The 21,639-nt window shown below is 40.3% G+C and overlaps 1 protein-coding gene across 2 annotated transcripts in view; it reads right to left on the minus strand.

Annotated features, from left to right (window-relative positions):
* The window catches only part of TTC39A (tetratricopeptide repeat domain 39A), a 78,175-nt gene that overhangs the window by 47,059 nt on the left and 9,477 nt on the right, over positions 1–21,639 (minus strand). For both annotated transcript variants that reach the window (XM_063427805.1, XM_063427806.1), the window contains exon 2: positions 13,492–13,596. In XM_063427805.1, coding sequence (XP_063283875.1) covers positions 13,492–13,596 — 105 coding nt within the window. The remainder of the gene's footprint in view (positions 1–13,491; positions 13,597–21,639) is intronic.

Here is a 21,639-nt window from a genome sequence, read left to right on the forward strand (position 1 = left end):
GGGCTAAAATACACCATCACTCATCACTAGTTTATCGACATGATGCTTGTCACGCTTTTCTACATTCCCCTGGCTAATCAGGAGGCACTTGTAAGATTTCGCTCCACAGAGAATGGTCACAGCAGCTACCGTCCATTGCCATTACTGGTGGAGGGCTCTTCTGCACTTCACCTGTCAATCAATTTTCACATTAGCCCATGTGCTGAGAACGGATTGCCAGCTGAGGGGAGGGAATATTACTTTATTATTTTATTTTTTGTGTGTGCAAATTATTGAGAAATGCAAAAAGGCATTAAAGAAAGTACAGGGATAACTGGTCAATTCAAAATACAGGGATATAATGCACAAGAGATATATAGGACTTAAGATGGGTAGCAGAAAGACATTTTTTAATCTGAATCTGCAAGCACAATTGGAAGATGGAATGTAAACTCTTTAAAGTGACATCCAGTCATGGAATGTAAGGAGGAATGTGCACAAATAAACTGCGAAAAGATTCAACATCGAAAGACACGACTGCTGCATTATCTGCATGTAGAGGTTTGGCATTTTATAAAAGGAAAGTGGGTTGTACTTTGCTTTAATATATGGCTCTGCAATCATGAAAAATCTTTTAGAATCGCTAAAAGTGTTAAACAAATACATGGAAGACACTCGCTAAGAATAGACAATCGTTATGACTGGTTCAGTGGTTAGTCCCCATTCAGGAGAATTTCAGCTCGCTCGTGCCATTACTGGGAACATACCAGACTGGTCGCACCCATAAAGACTGTGCGGACTTGATATACCAGACTAGTCTTTTCTTTAGGAGACACCCAGACAATAGCTACAAAGTCTGTTGCCAATTAGATTTGGCAGATATCCATCCAAGCACAGAGAACAAGGGATCCATGTCTGGTGACCCTTTAAGATTACATATATTTATATACACACACACTTGCACTTTGCACGTTATCCTCATTCTTCATCTTATAGAAGTTGTTAAAGGAGGAGTATAATGTTGATGGACATAAAGACAATGGCATTAATTTAATATTTTTTGGTTACACCTTTAAAATAATTATTTTCAACATACTACATAATATTTAAAAAATACAAATCGTACAAAATGTTTATATTTTAATATGTCGATAAAAATCTTATCCAACAATATTAAACCAAGGCCCATATTACCACCTTGTGCAGTGTTCTAAAGCTTTCTTCCCTAAACTCTGCATTGTAGTGAACTCAAACCTAGACTGCAAAACTTTTACTGATAAACCAGCCAGCAACGTATTTTCAGAATGACAATTTTTACAGTAAATGTACTCAGAAAGTTGGGATATCCAACCTCGCTGAGTAGAAACTGGAATATAGATCAGATTAATAATGTTAATAGATATATGTACCAATAAACTGTATATTGATAGGGATTGGCTAGGAATGTGGATAGAGACACTATAATAAAGTGCAATCCAGCCTTGGTGGCTTACCTCCAAAGTATCCCAGTGACGAATACTAACTCACTATGCTCCTAATTGACGACTGACTAGAGACTTTAATAAACTGTATATGGTCAAGTCTAGTCATAGAAACATAGAATGTGACGGCAGATAAGAACCATTTGGCCCATCTAGTCTGCCCAGTTTTCTAAATACTTTCGTTAGTCCCTGGCCTCATCTTATAGTTAGGATAGCCTTATGCCTATCCCACGCATGCTTAAACTCCCTCACTGTGTTAACCTCTACCACTTCAGCTGGAAGGCTATTCCATGCATCCACTACCCTCTCAGTAAAGTAATACTTCCGGATATTATTTTTAAACCTTTGTCCCTCTAATTTAAGACTATGTCCTCTTGTTGTGGTAGTTTTTCTTCTTTTAAATATAGTCTCCTCCTTTACTGTGTTGATTCCCTTTATGTATTTAAATGTTTCTATCATATCCCCCCTGCCTCGTCTTTCCTCCAAGCTATACATGTTAAGATCCTTTAACCTTTCCTGGTAAGTTTTATCCTGCAATCCATGAACCAGTTTAGTAGCCCTTCTTTGAACTCTCTCTAAGGTATCAATATCCTTCTGAAGATAGGGTCTCCAGTACTGTGTACAGTACTCCAAGTGAGGTCTCACCAGTGTTCTGTACAATGGCATGAGCACTTCCCTCTAGTCGCTCTGAGCTTGTGAGATAGGTCAACTGGTCACTACAAGAACGCCTGATTGGCGTATGCTGTGTGAATGATGATGGCGTAATAAGGGCTTGTCGCCTATAGGTGCACATCATATACCACAATAGTCAGCCATACCCAAACTTCGGCTAAATGGAACAAGTGGCTGCTTAGTTGCTAGATTAATGTAGATAATGTATCTGTGAAAAGTGGGTAGTGCCCCTTTAAATGATGGTGCACTGGCTATTCCACTAAACAGTTAGAGCCTCTAGATAATATGCAACTGGCAGTTATTAATTATGTCCCAAACTGAACAATGTCAGAATAAGTCAGTCTAAACAGTAAGATAGTGACCAGTTAGGAGGTACAAAGAAAGAGAGGAAAAGAAAAATTAAAGTGACTCTATGTGCACCTGAGAGACACGAAACAGACCTTAAAAATCTTGAATAACTTGACGTTACCAACAGATGCGAAACTCTGTAGCCTTGACGTGGAGTGTCTATATAGTTCTATTCCCCACAGAATAGGCATTAAGAACGTTCAATGGTTCCTCCAGACAAGAGACCAGTCCCTTAAGGATCACAACGATTTTGTGCTGCAGCTTCTACAAATTTATTCTTACGCACAACTATTTCCTATTTGAAGGTACCTACTACCACCAGGTGAGGGGGAATGCCATGGGGACGACGTGTGCCCCTTCCTATGCGAACCTCCACCTGGGTTGGTGGGAGCAAAATATTGTATTCAGCCAAAGATACTTGGAATATCATAGGTACATCAAACTATGGAAGCGCTATATAGATGATGTGCTAATTGTATGGACTGGCCCTAATGAATTGTTCAACAACTTTATAGTGGCGCTCAATAATAATGATCTGAACCTCAAATTGACGCACGAGTTGGGAGGAGACAAAATTAACTTTTTGGATCTAACCCTGCAATTCACACATGAGAACCATAGCATTTCTACGACTCTCTTCAGGAAACCGACAGCTACCAACAACCTGTTAAACTGGGAGAGTCATCATCCTATCCCACTCAAAAGAGGGATTCCTATAGGTCAATATCTTCGTGTCAGATGGAATTGCTCCACTCTCGACGAATTCAAAGTTAAAGCAAAGTCACTAAGATTACAATTCAAAACGAAAGGATACTCGAACAGATGTCTCAAATCAGCCTACCAAAGAGCACTGCTGACTGAGAGAGATACCCTGCTGGATGATCACCCTAGAGACGACATCACTCAAAGTACTATCAGATACATTGGCACCGACGATGCAGGGTGGAATCCAGTAAAACACATTCTAGAAAGAGATTGGCCATTAATCTATCAAGACCAACATCTTAAAGAGGTTTTGACACCACATGTGTCACTTTACGGCTAGAAGAGGCCGTAACCTGAAAGATCTGCTGGTACCTAGCCACCTCTCACTTCCAGCAGCAGAAAGTATGTGGCTTAAAACTCCAGCAACGGGTAAATTTCAATGCGGCCGCTGCAAGGCATGCAAATACATTAGGAGAAAATCTAAAACTTTTTCCAATTCAACCAATATCTACACACATACCGTCAAATCTTTTTTCAATTGTCAAACCTCAGGACTAATCTATCTACTTACCTGCAGCTGCAACCTGAAATATGTAGGCAAGACTTTCAGACCTTTCAAGAATCGAATTTTAGAACATGTCAACTCCGTAAACCCTTCCAGACAGAATGACAGTCATTTCACAACATCTAAAATTGAAACATGAGGGCTCAGCACAGGGTCTACGTTTCAACGGAATAGAGAAGATTAAACTGGGACCAAGAAAAGGAGACATTGACGTCAAACTGTTGCAGAGGGAGAGCTACTGGATATATACGTTAAAATCTTTGTCCCCCTCAGGACTTAATGAAGGTTTTTCTTACACATCCTTTATTTGAGCAACTCAGAAAGGAGAATCGATAAATATCCAACGGGCTAATCCCTACACGCCTTCCGAGTCTACACTCAGTCCCATAAACTCTCCAAGTCTTCTCCAGATAATCCTCAGACCTTAACCAGCCTATCTCTAGCACGCTATCGAATTAACTACAATACAAGAATTTGTATATAATTATTCCTTTGCGAATACTGTATATTTTGTAAATATGTTTGTAGTCTTTGGCACAAATGTAAGATAAATTTGCGTAACACCTTTAGCAGCAACCTATAAGGCTATCTCTAACGGCCCTTATGTGGTGGCATTTTCTTTTGAAACTTTCTCAACTAATCCTAGATAAGGATAGAACTCACAGAGTGCCGTTGAAACAAGACCTAACGACTTTGAGGGTCATGCTCTGATTCCTTTATTGAAACATCCTACCGCTATTGAATTCAAATTAGAGCATTCTGTTAATGCCAAATATTAGATGCACGCTGCAACTAGTAAAGAATGAGACATTGCTCTAGCCGGAAAATGTATGGTAGTTGTGTCTACCCTCAAACCTTAACACTGGCTTTGTTACTATGCCTCTCTTAGCTCCTCATTAACAGCACAGAATATGTGTCCCTGTACTAACCACTGGTTTTAAACATTTCACGGACACAGCAGGTCCTAAACACTGACAGTATGGATCCATTCATGGTTAGAAAATATAACTTGTTTATTTATTCGGACCTTACCTTTATATTTCATCTATATACGATAAGACAATTTAACACTACCTGATGGACTGCACCCCAGTGATCAAACCAAATTACTATACAATTGATTAATATCACTACATAGAGTGCCGTCTAAACAAGACCTAACTACTACAAGGGTCATGCTCTCAGTCCTCTATTGAAACATCTAACCGATAATGAATTCAATTTAGAGCACTCCGTCTACAATATGCGTCCCTGTATTAACCGCTAGGTTGAAACACCCCACGGACATAGCAGTTTAATACTGGCAATACGGATCGACCCACTGAAAACACGATATGTTAATTCATCCGGATCTTACTAGTATTAGTTATCCACATATGATAAGGTAAATTAACATTACCATATGTCTGCACTCCGATGACCAAACTAATACCATTATATAAATGGATTCACATTACTTGAAAGACCTAATATACCTAAGAGGGCCGGTATTAACAGGGACAATATTAGGGTAGGCTAATTGTTCTCATTCCAAGTTTGGCATGCAAGACAGACATTGTCTGGTTTAAACCTAGATGTGTTACTTTGGGAGCAGATGAACTTTCCTTAATGAGGCATCGTTCCTCCTACTGTATATATATTCTTCTTTTAGCAAGTTCTGCCCCTCCAGCACGATCTACTTGTCGGCACAACCTTACTTTCGGACATAACCGATACTTTTATTTTATACTCTAAATGTATCCTTTACATGTCCCTTGATACTGTGTGAAGAATACAGAGTTTAACATTTAGTGTAATGATTTGTGCTTAACCAACCACGGCACTCGAAGGGTTAACATGAGCCTAAAATGACGTCAGCTTCGGTCTGACGTGATTGGTAGCTATCAGCTCATTAGAATAATACACACACACGGAACTTTGGCGCCGAATAATTTACAAATCCTGGCCTCTGATAGGACAAAACAGCTAAAGGTGTTACCGATACATATTTAAAAGGAGACTAGGAATCAGTCTCCCGTTATCCCCTGACGGAGGTGCATCATAGAAAGCACCGAAACGCGCGTCGGGCTCTAAGCTCTCCCTATTCTTTCTCACTAGGGCTATCTATTACTATGTGCAGGTAACCAACATCCTAAGTATGGTTCTGCACATAGAGTCACTTTAATTTTTCTTTTCCTCTCTTTCTTTGTACCTCCTAACTGGTCACTATCTTACTGTTTAGACTGACTTATTCTGACATTGTTCAGTTTGGGACATAATTAATAACTGCCAGTTGCATATTATCTAGAGGCTCTAACTGTTTAGTGGAATAGCCAGTGCACCATCATTTAAAGGGGCACTACCCACTTTTTACAAATACCTTATCTACATTAATCTAGCAACTAAGCAGCCACTTGTTCCATTTAGCCGAAGTTTGGGTATGGCTGACTATTTTGGTATATGATGTGCACCTATAGGCGACAAGCCCTTATTACAAGCCCTTATTACGCCATCATCATTCACACAGCATAACCCAATCAGGCGCTCTTGTAGTGACCAGTCTCCTAAGTGACCTATCTCACAAGCTCAGAGCGACTAGACTTGACCATATACAGTTTATTAAAGTCTCTAGTCAGTCGTCAATTAGGAGCATAGTGATTTAGTATTCGTCACTGGGATACTTTGGAGGTAAGCCACCAAGGCTGGATTGCACTTTATTATAGTGTCTCTATCCACATTCCTAGCCAATCCCTATCAATATACAGTTTATTGGTACATATATCTATTAACATTATTAATCTGATCTATATTCCAGTTTCTACTCAGCGAGGTTGGATTTCCCAACTTTCTGAGTACATTTACTTTATCTCTAATAGGGGTTAAGTCCAGCTAAGGGAGTGTCCAGCTAGGTGTACCTCCACCAGTAGGACGGATCCTAATCCTTCAGGACCCCTCTACACAGGTGGAGTTCTTTTTTGTTACGTTTGACAATTTTTACAGTTTGGCTTTTAGCTCAGTCTTAAACCATTCACAAAATAAACATTCAGCAGTAAATTAGATTGTTCACAAAATGAAGCAATCTGCTTTGCAAAGATCAATATATGAAATAATATAAACATACAGGTGTTAAATGCATTGTATAAATGTATACTTTCTTCCGCACAGAGCCAACAGAAGCGGTACTCGCGCTGGGCTAACACGAGCCTGTCTCACTGAGAAGCATTGGAAAGCTGCAATGGCGGTTCCAAATGAGAAGCTGGAGAAACATGGGAGATGATTTTTAGATATACCCCGAAAGAAAATAATAATAATTGCATGCTTGTTTTCATTGAGGGAATATATACTAAATAGGGATTTCTATTTTATTTATTTTATAATGGAGTGTCCCTTTAACACATAGAAAAATTCCGGCTAGAGGTGGGAATGTTGGGTGGCGAGCCCCATTAGAGAGTTGTGAGCAACATTTCTTATTTTCTGCACAGTGACTCTGCAAATCACCGACTCTCATTGGCTGATGACATCACGTGATCCCTGCAGACTTGTTTTGTTTTGGGGGTTTTTAACGGAGGATTTAAGCTTGTAGTTCAATTCCAAGATGGTCACCTCCACACTAAATCATTGAAAAAAAAACTTGAAGTGGTAATTTCAGTTAAACTCATCATAGAGTGCAGTTACATTAAATAATAATATCCTATGTGTATTATTATAAACCGATTTATGGAAATTTATTTTGAGGCCACAGTGCCACTTTAAGCAATAATCTGTTAGTTATGGAGAAATGATCATTTGCGTGTTACAGTGTATATATTGTGCAAAAGGCTCAAAATTGCATTGCTTTGCTCAATATATCAGCTCTCACTAGTTCTAGTCACAGAGTGTTCGGCTTACTCTACTTACTGGTATATTCTTTGGAAGTAAGACACAATGCAGCTGTTACTTTAGATAAGGTAACTTTTATTTACCACAACATTAGCCTCAATTCGGCCTAATGGTATTTGTTGAGCCATACTTTGCAAGGACAGAGTGTACAGTACATATACAGTATACAGCGTCATTTATTAAGATATGAAATACTAATTTTGACTGTGTTGGAATTTCACGGACCCGACAGAGGACTGAGTCCGAGTCTAATTGTGAATCCCGACAGCCAATTTCCTGCAGTTGTCACTGGTGATGGAGGATCTCGTGGGATCCTCCATAGACCTCAATGCTGTACTCTCGCTTAGTGACACCGCCTCTGAAGAGACACTGCCGGATCAAGATCAGACGGTGATCCCCAGACGGTGGCAGTGCACTTTATGGATAATCTGATCAATTATATCAGATTGTCTGTTCATTCACTATACCGGTGTTGGAAATTCAATGTTAATTCAACATGAATTTCAAATTTAAGACCCAAGGAACTGAATTGGAAACATTCTGCAAGTCTGTTATGGTTCCATGTTGGGTACGTTGGCCTGAAATTAGAAATTTGCTGTGTTTTACTAAAACTATGAAGAGTGTAATATGAAGTCAGTTCACTTTTTTTTTTTTTTTTTTTTAATGACAGAAGAAAAGGGCAAAAAGAATTGAAAAACACAGCAGTGGTAGCAATCATTCACTATTTATACAGCAAGGGAGGTCATAGAGTTCCGGTACTACTACATACGGACCCATCACTATCTATTAAAAATTTTTCACTTTAAACCTATTTGTCTTATCCATATCTTTTATCTATTTTTATCCATCTACTTATTTTTCTCCCTTTTTATCTTATCAGATTCTCTATTTTATTTTATTTTTATCTTCTATTTGCTGTGTATCTCTGACTCTTATCACATTCCTTAAAGGCACAGTACTTATATAAGACATTTCAATTGACTACTTTTTTATTTTATATATTTTTTTTCTCTGCACTACACCATTGTGATTTCAGTCTAACATCCACTTCTAGTGATTTACATCAGTATATCTGATTATTATAGATATACAGTATATTATTTTTTTTCTTAAAGGCACAGTACCTATATTTTATTTCATTTTATATTTCATTCTACATTTCACCATTGTGATTTCAGTGTAACTTCCACCTATAGTTATCATATTTGAGCCATTACCACAAGTCAGCTCCTGGATTTTATACACTATTTTCAAGTGTTTCCTTTATTTTCTATATAGGTTTTAGTGAATTCCTATTTTTTCCAGTTTGAGCGGCACAGTGTTAGTCAGACTCCCTCTCCTCTGTGTATTACACTAGGTATACCAGAACGATATATATCTTCCGGCACTTAGTGTTTGCAAAAGATAACATTTTAACAATCAATAAATTAAACAATGGGCCAATCACATAATATAATTTCATCATGGAAGTGATCAGTTATCGTCATTAGGTTTGAAGAAAGTTAGAAAAATACTCTTCTCTCTATGCTTTAACCCTTTCCCTTTAACATTATAATAAACCTCAAGATTTTTTCTAATTAATTGGGGATATTGTAAATAAAAATGATCTTCACTCATTGAATTCGCCTTTTCATCAGGGTATCTGTACAAATGCAATGTAATCTGCAGGCAGAAAATATATAAATTAAATGTACCTTGGTCATTAATTACACCTAAAACCCAGGATTTATCTGAAAATCTAAAGATTTTTAATATGTTTATTTTATTCCAAAATGTTTATATAATTATTCTCTAAAGATCACTTTTCCCCCAAGATGGACGCTGTAATAGTTGCTAAGCATTATGGGATACAAAGGATGTCATTTGCAGGTAGACACATGCCTGTACCCTTGGAGGACTGTTTAAAGTTTTTCGACACATAACTCAGGTATTCACGTTGCATGCTGGGATATATTGTATTGCTTTGTGTAACTTCTTTTCGGATATGCTTTATGAATCTTGCCTGTATACCTTAGTCTAATGTTTCTTGGGAGAGTATTGGGTTTTATGACAGCGCAAATACAAAACTGAGAGTCACGGAAAATATGAGGCAAGTATGCATGACCGCTAAACAAAAGATCAGGGCCTACAGTTTCTTTGAGCTGGGTGGGAACAATACTAAGATACCTATACAATACACAGAGCTGGGTAGACAACAGAGATCCCTATTCAACAGGTAGAGCGGAGTTAAATACAGAGAAATAACACACAAAGATGGACACAATACGGAGATAACATAACTATCCCCTTAACTCCACCTCTAGTGGCCATGTACCAGACAGCCACTAGAGGGACTTCCAGGATGTTAGGCGACTCTTGGTCGTCTGACACTGGACGTCCTCATGCTATGCATGAAAACATCTAGCGTCACCATTCTACAATGTTTTTATAGGAGGGAAGTCCTAATGCGAGCGAGGCGATTGCCGCGCATGTGCTATATCTCCTCTTACCAGCTGGGGGAGGAGAGGGGTACAAGGGAAGGGGCAATATAGGGAGCGATAGTGCCTGGAAAACAAATTTGTTTTCCTAACACTATAGTTTCCCTTTAATCATACAATACTCATCCATAATTTCATATGATTTTAACCTCTTAATTATTCTTCAGTTAGTTTAGCATCTAAATGTATTGGTAAAGCTATAATTGTATCTTTTAACCCCATAAGGACACATGACATGTGTGACATGTCATAATTCAGTTTTATTCCAGAAGTTTGGTCCTTAAGGGGTTAATACGAACAGTGTCATATAAACCTTGAAACGGTTAGTATGTCCCAGCTACAGATCATTCTTTCAGACCTTGGCATTTGGAGAGAATGACCTTGCAAAGGACGGCAAAATAATGAATACCCTCTTTAACATGTTTAGCAAATCCTTTGAAATATCATTGTGCATATTCTGTTATACATATTATTAACCAAAGCTCTAGTGTTTTTATGATCGGAGATCCTGAAAACATTGAGTCTAGTACAGAACCAATGAGTCTATTTCAATTTCTTTTGGGAAGCAGAGTTATCAATCACCAAACAATAATTCTGTGTGACTGTTTTACGCACTATGCAGCCTACCTTAAAGGGACACCGAAACAACTTGAGCTTAATGAAACAGTTGTGGTATATAGATAATGTACATTTTTTGCGATTTAGTAGTTAAATCACTTTGTTTATGCAGCCCTAGGTACACCTCCCTGCATGTCAATCACACAGCATTCCTAAACACTTCCTATAAAGAGTCATGTCATGTTTACACTTCCTTTATTGCAAATTCTGTGTAATCTAGAATGTCTTATCTCTGGCTCTGTTAATAGCGAGCTTCACCCTACAGGAGCCTCCTCCATAAAATTAGAGTTCAATTTACAGAGTAGGGGATAAAAGACTTTTAAAGTAAGTTACATCTAATTGAAAATCATTTATGTTTTCATGCATACGGGCAGGGGAGGTGTGGTTAGGGCTGCATAAACAGACAAAAATGGCAAATGGCAGAGAATTAAGCAGTAAACTTTAGAGGCACAACCTACACACAAAATCTGCTTTATGAAGATAAAGTTGTTTTGGTGACTATAGTATGCCTTTAAGTGTCTATTTGTGAGAAATTATCACCTGGGCCCTGGAGCATAATATGCAGAAACCTCATACATTAGAGTTTCAAAGTGTCTTTATCATGTATGTAATCAATCCCCTCACCCACCTTACCACTAAAGCGGTAGATGAGGCACCATAACAACTTCATGCTGTTAGCTTATGGGGCCACTAAGCTGCAGGTGCCATTCCCTTGTTCCTGGTAAAATTGTTTGTGCTCCTGCTTGCTAGAATATTGGGACCATCCATATTTTGGAGAGGACCTCCGCTCTAACCATGTTCATTTAGAAGAGAAGATAGAGGTTGGTGCCCAAAGCATCACATACCAATGTATCATGCTTCCTAATAAGGACAATTTATCAGGAAGAGCCTAAGCATCCCATTTACCATGATCACTAGGGCTGGATGGAAATTCAAGCACATAGTAAGGCTTATACTGAAAATTGTTTTACACATCCCAGAAGCTCCTATTAATCCCAAAGAATAAAGTCTCCACCTAAAGCAACGGTTTTCCCATTTAAAAAAAATAAAATGAAAAAATGTATAACCTGCAAACAGCCTGCAAATGGAGTCAAACTGTAAATAATAACTGGGGATACCCAAACACGCACCCCACAATGTTTCAGTAAGATGAGATGTTTGTTAACATGCGGAGAATGATGTTGTGGTGATTAAAAGTACATTTCAAACTTTATGGCAAAATAACCAAACTGAAGAAAATTGCTCATTTGGAGAATATTTACAATTTGGCTGTTTTGCCAGTTAACAAAAATGGCATCAATTATAAATTACGGTATGTCAAATATACTTCAGTGAAAAAACTCTGCGTGACTCCTTGGACCCAGTGGCGTACTAAAGGGGGGGGGGGGAACTCGGGGTAATCAACAAAATACAAGACACTCATGTCATGGACCATCTCACGGCACTAGTGAGAGGCACAAGAAAAACATCCGAAAAGGTCTAGGAGTTGTGGAAGGCTGGAGATTGGGGGGGCTGAGTCTCGCCTAAGACCAGCCAGCCCAGGACATACAATCCCATGGCCACCGCGAAACCCCAGTCGGACCGACCTGAGGGGATCAGACCCTGCATATAACAAGCCGACCAAGTCAAATTGAAACATCGATGCTGCTCCGAATCCCTTCCATGAGGGGGCAAACAACCCCCACCCTACACCCTCCCCCTCCTTGCCCTCTCCTACACTTTCTACTCTAATTTATCTTCTCCTTTCCTACCATTGTTGAAGCGAGGGTCTTCAGCTCACAAACAAAACGGTACATGCAACTCTAAATAAGAGATAATGAGGACTACAGAGAAAGACAAGCTTTACGGTGGTTGTAGTTTAAATCATTGTGTTTTAACATTTTGGTTTTAAAAAAAAAAAAAGGGTATCGTCAATATGCAAATGAACCCATATGAGAAACAGGGAGTTACACAATAGGGGCATACAATGTCTACTGTGCCTGTACCCATGTCAGAAAGAATGTACTGTGAAATGTTCATTTTGTTATTACGATGTACTGCAACGATACACCAAAAATAAAGAATTGAAAAAAAAAGAAGAAAACACACATTTTTACAAAACCCCCATAATACCTTTAAAACACAAAACATCCCCACAAAAGTTACATGCCTTGATCTGGGTGACCAAAATATCCCAAAAATCCAGATCAGTTCAGGGGTTCCTGGAAGTCATAATTTGACCGACCACATACAGTGGCGTACACACAATCCATGGGGCCCAGGTGCGAAACTGATCTGTTTTTTTTAAAGGGCCCATAGTCTTTTGGTAAGAGGCTAGCCAGCAGGCCCCTCCAAGAACGTGTGACGAGGCTTAGTCCGTCACAACACCTATTTATGGAAATCTTGTAAGTGTGAACAATAGATTTAGTCTTTTATATCCAGTGAAGATCTACTCTATGTGTCCACTTCTCTCTCCCCATATGTATGTGAGAATGTTTGTATTTGAGGAGCTTATGGCCTACTATCAATTAGTGTTTGTGAGTGCAATATATAACTGTATCCTGAGGTTTATACCCAACTGTATTACGCTATTTTAGTGTTTTTATTGTAGATATTGATGTGTGTTCTATGTTTTATGAAGACTTGGAGGAATCTTTGATATATCTACATCATAAAGAGAAAAGGGTAATTATTGTTTTAAAACCCCTCTTTTAGGGTGTTCCTTCACCAGTGTTACGGTTTGTTGGGCAAGAAGTAAGAGTCACACGACTTATGAAAATCCCTGAAGAGTACTGGAAAGATTTCTTACTTTGCCCTTAGGTGACATAAGGCCTCTTCGAATTTGTTGCTGAGGAACAGATCTAACGCAACCATGCATTCAGAAAGAGAACTCTCCAAGTCCGACATTGGCTGCCTGGAAAAAGAAATAATGATATCAGAGACTTCATTATCACAGTGCAATATACGTACACATACAAGATAGATTTTGTAATTTTTTGTGAATAATATTTTATTGGTTTTCAACAAATAAAAGAAATACACACACGTAGAGAAATTATATAATTAAACTGGCTGTTAATAGCAGGTCTAAAACTAATTATGGAAACATATGCTTTGTCCAATAAACCAATGATTTCGTAATACAAGTACATAATAGAAGGTTCATATAAAACAACAACTTTCAAGCGGCTCTGTCGCAACCTACCCCCCCCCCCCCCCCCGCCCCCAAATAAGCATTTCGTAAAGATAAAACTTCAACCAAGTCAAAAATGTAATTTAACAAAATTGGGACAACTTTGAAGTGATCTTTTGTCAAGCTGAGGGGAAAAATCCTCTTTCTATGGGGATCCTGCAGGCTCGCAGAATTCTACATAGATATTATCAGTGTTGTACTCGCTCGCATGCAAGAGAGTACATCGCCAATGTTGGCTCCTGGCAGATGAAGCACCAAGAGCTGAAGAGGACCTTCTATGAAGATATTGGCGCCTGTGGAGGACAGATTTAGGCAAGTCAAAACTAGGGGTGCACTGAAATTCGGCCGAAAACGGGTCAAATTTGCAGAAATGAAAAATACTTTTTTTTGGGGGGGGGGGGAACGGGGGGAAAGAACACTATGGGACAGGAGAGAGGGGGGCAGAACACTATGGGACAGGAGAGGGGGGGGGAGAACACTATGGGACAGGAGAGAGGGGGGGAGAACACTATGGGACAGGAGAGAGGGGGGGAGAACACTATGGGACAGGAGAGAGGGGGGGAGAACACTATGGGACAGGAGAGGGGGGGGGAGAACACTGTGGGACAGGAGAGGGGGGGGAGAACACTGTGGGACAGGAGAGAGGGGGGCAGAACACTATGGGACAGGAGAGAGGGGGGCAGAACACTATGGGACAGGAGAGAGGGGGGAGAACACTATGGGACAGGAGAGAGGGGGGAGAACACTATGGGACAGGAGAGAGGGGGGGAGAACACTATGGGACAGGAGAGGGGGGGAGAACACTATGGGACAGGAGAGGGGGGGGAAGAGCACTATGGGACAGGAGAGAGGGGGGGGAAGAGCACTATGGGACAGGAGAGGGGGGGAGAACACTATGGGACGGGAGAGGGGGGAGAGCACTATGGGACAGGGGAGGGGAGAAATGAACACTATGGAACTGGAGAGGAGGGGGGAAACACTAAAAAAAGAGGAAGGGAAGAGGAACACTAAAGGGGGGAGAGAGGAACATTAAGCAGGGGGGACCACTAAAAGAGAAGGGAAGTTTTTCATATTAGATTAATTAAATTAATTAAAAAGTCTAATATTAAAAAAATTATAGGCAAAATATACAAAAACCCCAGAAGGTGACAGAGCGGCTTTAAATCATAGAAAGATTAATGGTTGGTACTCAGATGATAAGCATTGCTATAGAATCATTTATTAAGAAAACAACCCTCCTATAAAGCAAACATACACTACTTGTCAGAAGTTTTAGAACATCTCAAGGTTTGTGGTTTGCATTCAAATTTAAACAGGTTAATAAAATGTTAGAATGGTGAATGGCAAGCTGCTAGAGAGTTTATATTACCAAAAACTGGGAAATATAGTCCATTTCAGAGTTATAAAAGCCTTTAGCAAGGGACAAGTAATGGGTTAACTACAGCTGTTAAGACAGATGTAAACATTGGCATGTCTCACTAATGGCATTAAAGTGACACTATAGGCACCCAGACCACTTCAGCTCATTGAAGTAGTCTCTCTCACCTTATTTACAGCCCTGTAATCCTTGGCTCTAAGGTGGTAACACTTGGTGCCAATTTCTGGGGTGATACTCCCCAGTGATCTGGAGTGGACAGACTGCTAAAAAGTGCTTAAAAATCTTATTTTTTTTGAAAACCCTAATAAAGACTATTTAAAACCATAATAAAATAATAAAGTGCACTTATCACAGTGCTTTTAAGTCCAGTGCCTCAATGCCAAGACGTGTTTCCAAAATGTTGACAAACATTTTGTATGGAGGAGATAAGTGTATGTACGGGACCCAGATCCTGTTCCATGCGCAAATTAATCCAAAATTTCGAGGCTGAGGTGCGATGCACACAGAGGGCCCCAAAGTGAAAGAAGTTGATGAAGAGTCCAAGGATCTAATTGCCAATTGCTGTGGTCAACTAGGAATTCAGAGTTACAATCTGTTATCATATTTTATAAACCCGGTAAGTATTCTGCCTCCAATACTATGTCTCTTTCGAGACAGAAATGTCAAAATTGTTTCTTGCTATGGTGAGATAGCAGCTCTCTGATATGAGTAGAGCAGTCTTAAAGCATGGGCATGCTGGGCAGTTGCCCGGGGTCCCTAAGAGCATAGGGGCCCCATAGACTTGCCAGCTTTCCAGTATATTATTCCAAAAGATTTATTCAGAACATTCAAACCCTCTTTATTAAAAGGTTTAGGTGGGCTTTTAAATGAATGTCAGCATCTCAAGCACTACATGGTTTTTGATGAAAATTGTGAGATTCTCCCTGCATTGTACAGAGAAATAATTTCAGACAACTTGAAATCTGTGTTTCCCAATGTTGAAATTGCACTCAGAGTGTTCATGTGCACGACAACCTTCATTTTAATGCAGCCTCTCATTGACAGCCGCTAGAGGCGCTTGCGTGCTTCTCACTGTGTGCTCTTGCCGCACATGCGCATTCAGCCGAAGAGGAGGAGAGGAGGCGGAGAGGAGGAGGAGAGCTCCCCGCCCGGCGCTGGAGAAAGAGGTACGTTTAACCTCTTCCTCTCCATCCAGCCCGGCGAGAGGGAGACCCTGAGGGTGGGGGCACCCTCAGGGCACTGTAGTGCCAGGAAAACGAGTATGTTTTCCTGGCACTATAGTAGTCCTTTAAGGTGGCCCTGGTTACTAGGGGATTCCTCTACTGACCAAAAAATATCAGAAGGTGTAGTGGGATCAGAAATGTATTCTATGGTAAAAGTATGAGATAAAGCTATAACCATGGATTTAAACAAAGATTCTTGCATGGAACACATAGCTATCATTAAAGCATTTGATACAGTTTTATTTACAGGTTGATCCAATATAGATTGGCAATGTTCTTCACAATAACCTGCCTGCTCAGAAAGAGTGGCATCAGTAATAGCCTTCTTGGCTTGCTCTTTATTAGCCATAATAAATAAATAAAAGGAATAAATAAATAAATAAGAGCTGACGAAGGTTGTAATGATATAACCTGATGTGGATGGAAACAAATAGGTTTGAGGTAAAATAAAACAAATGTTTCTTAGTTAAGTAATTTGAGAATAGAGACTGAATCAGAGTAATCCAGCCAAGGTAAAAGCCATTGGGGAGATGTCATGGCGGTGGGTACAGATAGTAGGAACAGAGGACAGGACCCCCAAAATGGCCACCGCAACCGAGATTTGCCCAAAAAGAGAATCAAGCCTCAGTCCCCCCCTAACAGTCCCAGGGGGGAGAGCACTGTGCCCTAACTCTAAGAGGGACAGTGAATACAAATACAAAAAGATAAGTCCTGCGCTCACTCCTGGGCAGCAGCAATGACCACAGTACACATCAGCTCCAATATATAGTTAAAAAACCAAAGAGGAAAAAAAAAAAAAAAAAGTTACCTGCGCTCTCTCCTTAATCCCTATGTATGCTTAGACAAATCGAGATTTATTTACTCCGATGGCCATTGGAAGGAATGCCCCCCTGTCAACGTCAAGGCAAACCCCCCTAAGCAGGTCCTACGCTGACCCTTCACCATGCTTCTTTGAGCTTCTGGCAAGGATCTCTCCAATGAGACAGAGAGGTGTATTTTTTATATACACCCCTATTTGCTTATTAACCCATAATAGGGAACACATGGGATGGGCAGCAGCATTGTAACAAAGCTGTGTGATACAAAAAGTGAATACAAATACAAAAAGACAAGTCCTGCGCTCACTCCCATCACTCCTGGGCGGCAGCAACGACCACAGTCCACATCAGCCCGCGCATTCCTCTCCAATGGCCATTGGAGTAACAAAATGGCCTCCATTTGTTTAAATATACATAGGGATTAAGGAGAGAGCGCAGGTAACTTTTTTTTTCTTTGGTTTTTATCTAAGAGGGACAGTAACAGTAAAATCTGCAATCTCAGACGGCCAAGATGGCCGCCACAATCACAGCTCAAACAGCGAGCAGCTCAGTATGCAGATATAAAGAGAGACAAAGTCAACCGTGCAGAATAAAATCCATTGTAGCAGAACCAACAAGATTTACACAGAAATTCAAGGGAACGTAAAGGCAAGTCTGATAGAGATAGAGAGAGAGATCAAAATAAAAGTTCAAAAATATAAATTATATAAAAACTATATAAATATATCTTAAAAGGAAACATATTTGGGGGGAGGAGGGGGAACACATACAATCAAAATCAATTTATTAAGAATCAGGAATTATGTAGGGGAGAAAACCATGCAGAGTACTTAACTGTCCAAAGGAGCAGCAAATATAGAGGAGTAACTGCCGCAGGCTGCCTGTTATATAGACTGTGCTTGATGCTGATTGGTCAAGGAGTTAACCTGTTAATGCTTGGTTGTGATATATATTTTTTTTCCTTTAGTTGTACCCATCTGTTATTAAAGGGACACTGTCCAAATACAAAATAAATCACTGTTTAGTAGATATAGCCCAATTGAAAACTTGCATGCATTTAATTGTGCATTTTTTCCATTGGGGTTATATCTAATATCAGCTTGCAAAAATGGCAGTTGTTTTTTTGTCAGCTGCCTTTGCATTCCCTCCCCTTCTAACCCCGCCCAGACTTTCTGTGGCTGTCCAATCACTGGCTTCCCAATGCAGCTCAATGAGAAGTCTTTTTAATGCAGGTGCTCTGAGCAATTGCAGTCTCTTGAGTTTAGCTTCACTGAGCTAACCAAACCAAGAGGTAGCAGGACAGGTTATCTAATGAAAATCCAGGGGGTGGCATTTTTAATTTATAAAAGTGCCAATTTCTAGTGAAATCCGCACTTTTGCAAAAAAAAAAAAAAAGACACTCTTCATACATAAGGCTTTTCAACAAGCTGAGTGCTTTAAGGATATGGAGGGCCCCTTTAATACCATTGCTGCTGTGAGTAGTAAAGAAAGTTAGAAGCCTAATGAGCCTCCGGTCTGTGATAACAATTTTCATTGCATTCACAAATTACACTTGTAAGTGTTTCACAATCTTTAAACTTCACTAGCTGACGCTTTTTCTGCCCCCCCCTCCCCCCCCAAAAAAAAATAAAAAAAAAAAGTAAAAACAACGCATCTTTACCTGTGTGTCTCTTAACCTTTTTTCATTTTTTATCCCATTTTGTGTTTTTAATTCCCTTTTGTGAGTGTCTTACCCCCCTTTAGTGTATCTTTGCTCACTTTTGTGTCTTCCATCCCCATTTAGTCTATCTTATCACCCATTTTTCCCATTTGCGTCTTGCAATCCACTTCAGTATCTTACTTTTCCCACTTTGTGTATGTCTTACTTTCTAGCCCCTTTGCATCTGTCTTACTTCCCCTAGTCCCTTTGTGTATCGCTTACTTCCGCCAGCTCTTTTGTGTGTCTGTTTCTCTCCTCAACCCCTGTTTGTGTCTCTTCTTCCAGCACCTTTGTCTCTCTCTTTCTCCTCCAACCAGCCTCTTTGCATGGTGTTTTCCCCTTCCCCAACCATTCTGTGTGTGTCATTGTCCCTCCCATAGGCCCTTTTGTGCGTCTTTCTCTACCCCCTTTGCGTGCCTTCTCACCTCCATTCATTAGCATGCCAGAGGACCGCGGTAGAGGATCTTCTATGTCCTCTACTCGGTCTGACATTAAGCTGTTCGTTGCTCCAAACAAGCACTTCCCGTCAGACCGGGTAGAGGATACAGAATATGTTCTACCGCAGTGCGTTTGGCCACACTACATGGTTTGATTTACAGGAGGAGGAGTGCTGTGAGCCTTATGGTTGCGCTGGCCCTGCATCTTCAGCCATCGATAAAGAGGAGAAAGTAAACACCAGATCACGCACATCATGACACATTTTTTCTAACACACACTTTTCAGTAGTTCTAACAATGCCAATAGATTCCCCTCCCCCCCTCAACATTTCAACAAAAACATAGGGGCACTGACACACTTACCCCAGTGGACAACTCCACTGGGACATGTGCTTTATTGAAGACCATAAGGAATGAGTGACAGGAGAAGGCAAAAAAAATACAGGTGGTTCTCCTGCTCTCTGTGGGGCAAAACAGGATAGAGGGGTGACTTATGTGCGGACAGTGAATGTCAGCATCATAGGGGAGGATTGCCCCGCTTGCGGAAGTGTCCCCATACACGGACAGTCACACAGGAGATGATGCTAGTTAGGACTACAGGATGAGCGGTACAATTGTGTACAATGTGAGTACATTTTAAACAGCTAATACAGTAAAATATTTATTAGCTATACTAGATACTAACCACCTCCAGTTATTTAAATGTACATAGGGATTTGGGATAATGCGCAAGTAAGTATTTTCTTTGTTGTATGTATTGGGATTGATGTGTACCATGGCTGCCCAAGAGTAGTGGGAGTTGGAGCGCAGGACACATTTTTGTGTATGCTTTTGTAACACACAGCCATGTTACAATGCTGCCGCCCACCCCATTTGTTCCCTATTAAGTATAAATAAGCATTAAGTTTAAAGGGACACTCCAGGCACCCAGACCACTTCTGCTCTTTGGAGTGGTCTGGGTGCCAACTCCCACTACTCCTAACCCTGCAAGTGTAATTATTGCAGTTTTTTTATAAACTGCAATAATTACCTTGCAGGGTTAACTCCACCTCTAGTGGCTGTCTACCGGACAGCCACTAGAGGTCACTTCCTGATTTCTAGTGAGGACCTCCAGCGTCGCTCATTTCCCCATAAGAAAGCATTGAAAATCTTTTTCAATGCTTTCCTATGGGGAGCGCTAATGCGCATGCAGTCTCGCCCACCGGCCGACGGAATCATAGGGAGGAGCGGCGCGGAGGAGGAGACAGCAACGAGGGACATCGTCGCTGCCTCAGGTAAGTGACTGAAGGGGTTTTCACCCCTTCAGTAACCGGGGATTGGGGGGGGTGAGAGGGAGAGGGACCCTCCAGTTCCAGGAAAACGGATTGTTTTCCTGGCACTGGAGTTTCCCTTTAATAAAATACCCCCCTTTGTCTCAGATATTCTTTTACCTGAAGCTGAAGGTAAGTAAGGTGAATTGTTATTGTAGGACTCACCTAAGAGGTTTGCCTTGACGTGGCAGGTGAGCTTACACTCAACTGGAAACTGGAGTGATGCTAAAAAAAAAAACAGTTATTTAAATGTGCATAGGGATTTGGGATAGTGCGTAAGTAACTTTTGTTTGGTTTATGATTTATATTAGCGATTAGGATAAATTATTATTCACTGCTTTAGGAGCCGTTATATTCAGCATAGTAGGTTAATGTTAAGGTATTTGCTGGACATTTGTGCAGGTGCGAGTTCTCCAGAATCTGACCTAATAATCTCGAATTATGAAAACTGACTATCTTCAGAGACACCGGGTAATTTGATCATAGCACTACAGGAAAGTGTGGTGTTTTGGTTAAAGAGGAACTGTCATTTCAGGGGAAATGCACACTCTAATAGCGATCAATACTTTTACTGTAATCTATAAGTTGTGCTTTCATATAAATATTCATATAAACATGTGTGTGAAATGCAAAGCGGTGCTCAGTCTGAGTGGGGTCAATGCAAGCGTGTGTGTCAGTGAGAGAGTGCCTGATTTTAAAAAGGGGTGGGGCTTATAGATTGAGAGGTGGAGTCATTGCCATAGAAACATGTATGTCTGGGCATTTGCAAAGGGGAAGAGTTAGTAAGATGGCCGTGCCCAAATGGGGCGCACACACACACACAAAAAAAGTACACCCAGTGGTCTGTGACCCTAATTTTTGGCCTGATAATTAAACTCTTTATTCATGGTGGGATATAT

Source organism: Pelobates fuscus, chromosome 7, assembly GCF_036172605.1.
Source record: "Pelobates fuscus isolate aPelFus1 chromosome 7, aPelFus1.pri, whole genome shotgun sequence".
Taxonomy (NCBI): Eukaryota; Metazoa; Chordata; class Amphibia; order Anura; family Pelobatidae; genus Pelobates; species Pelobates fuscus.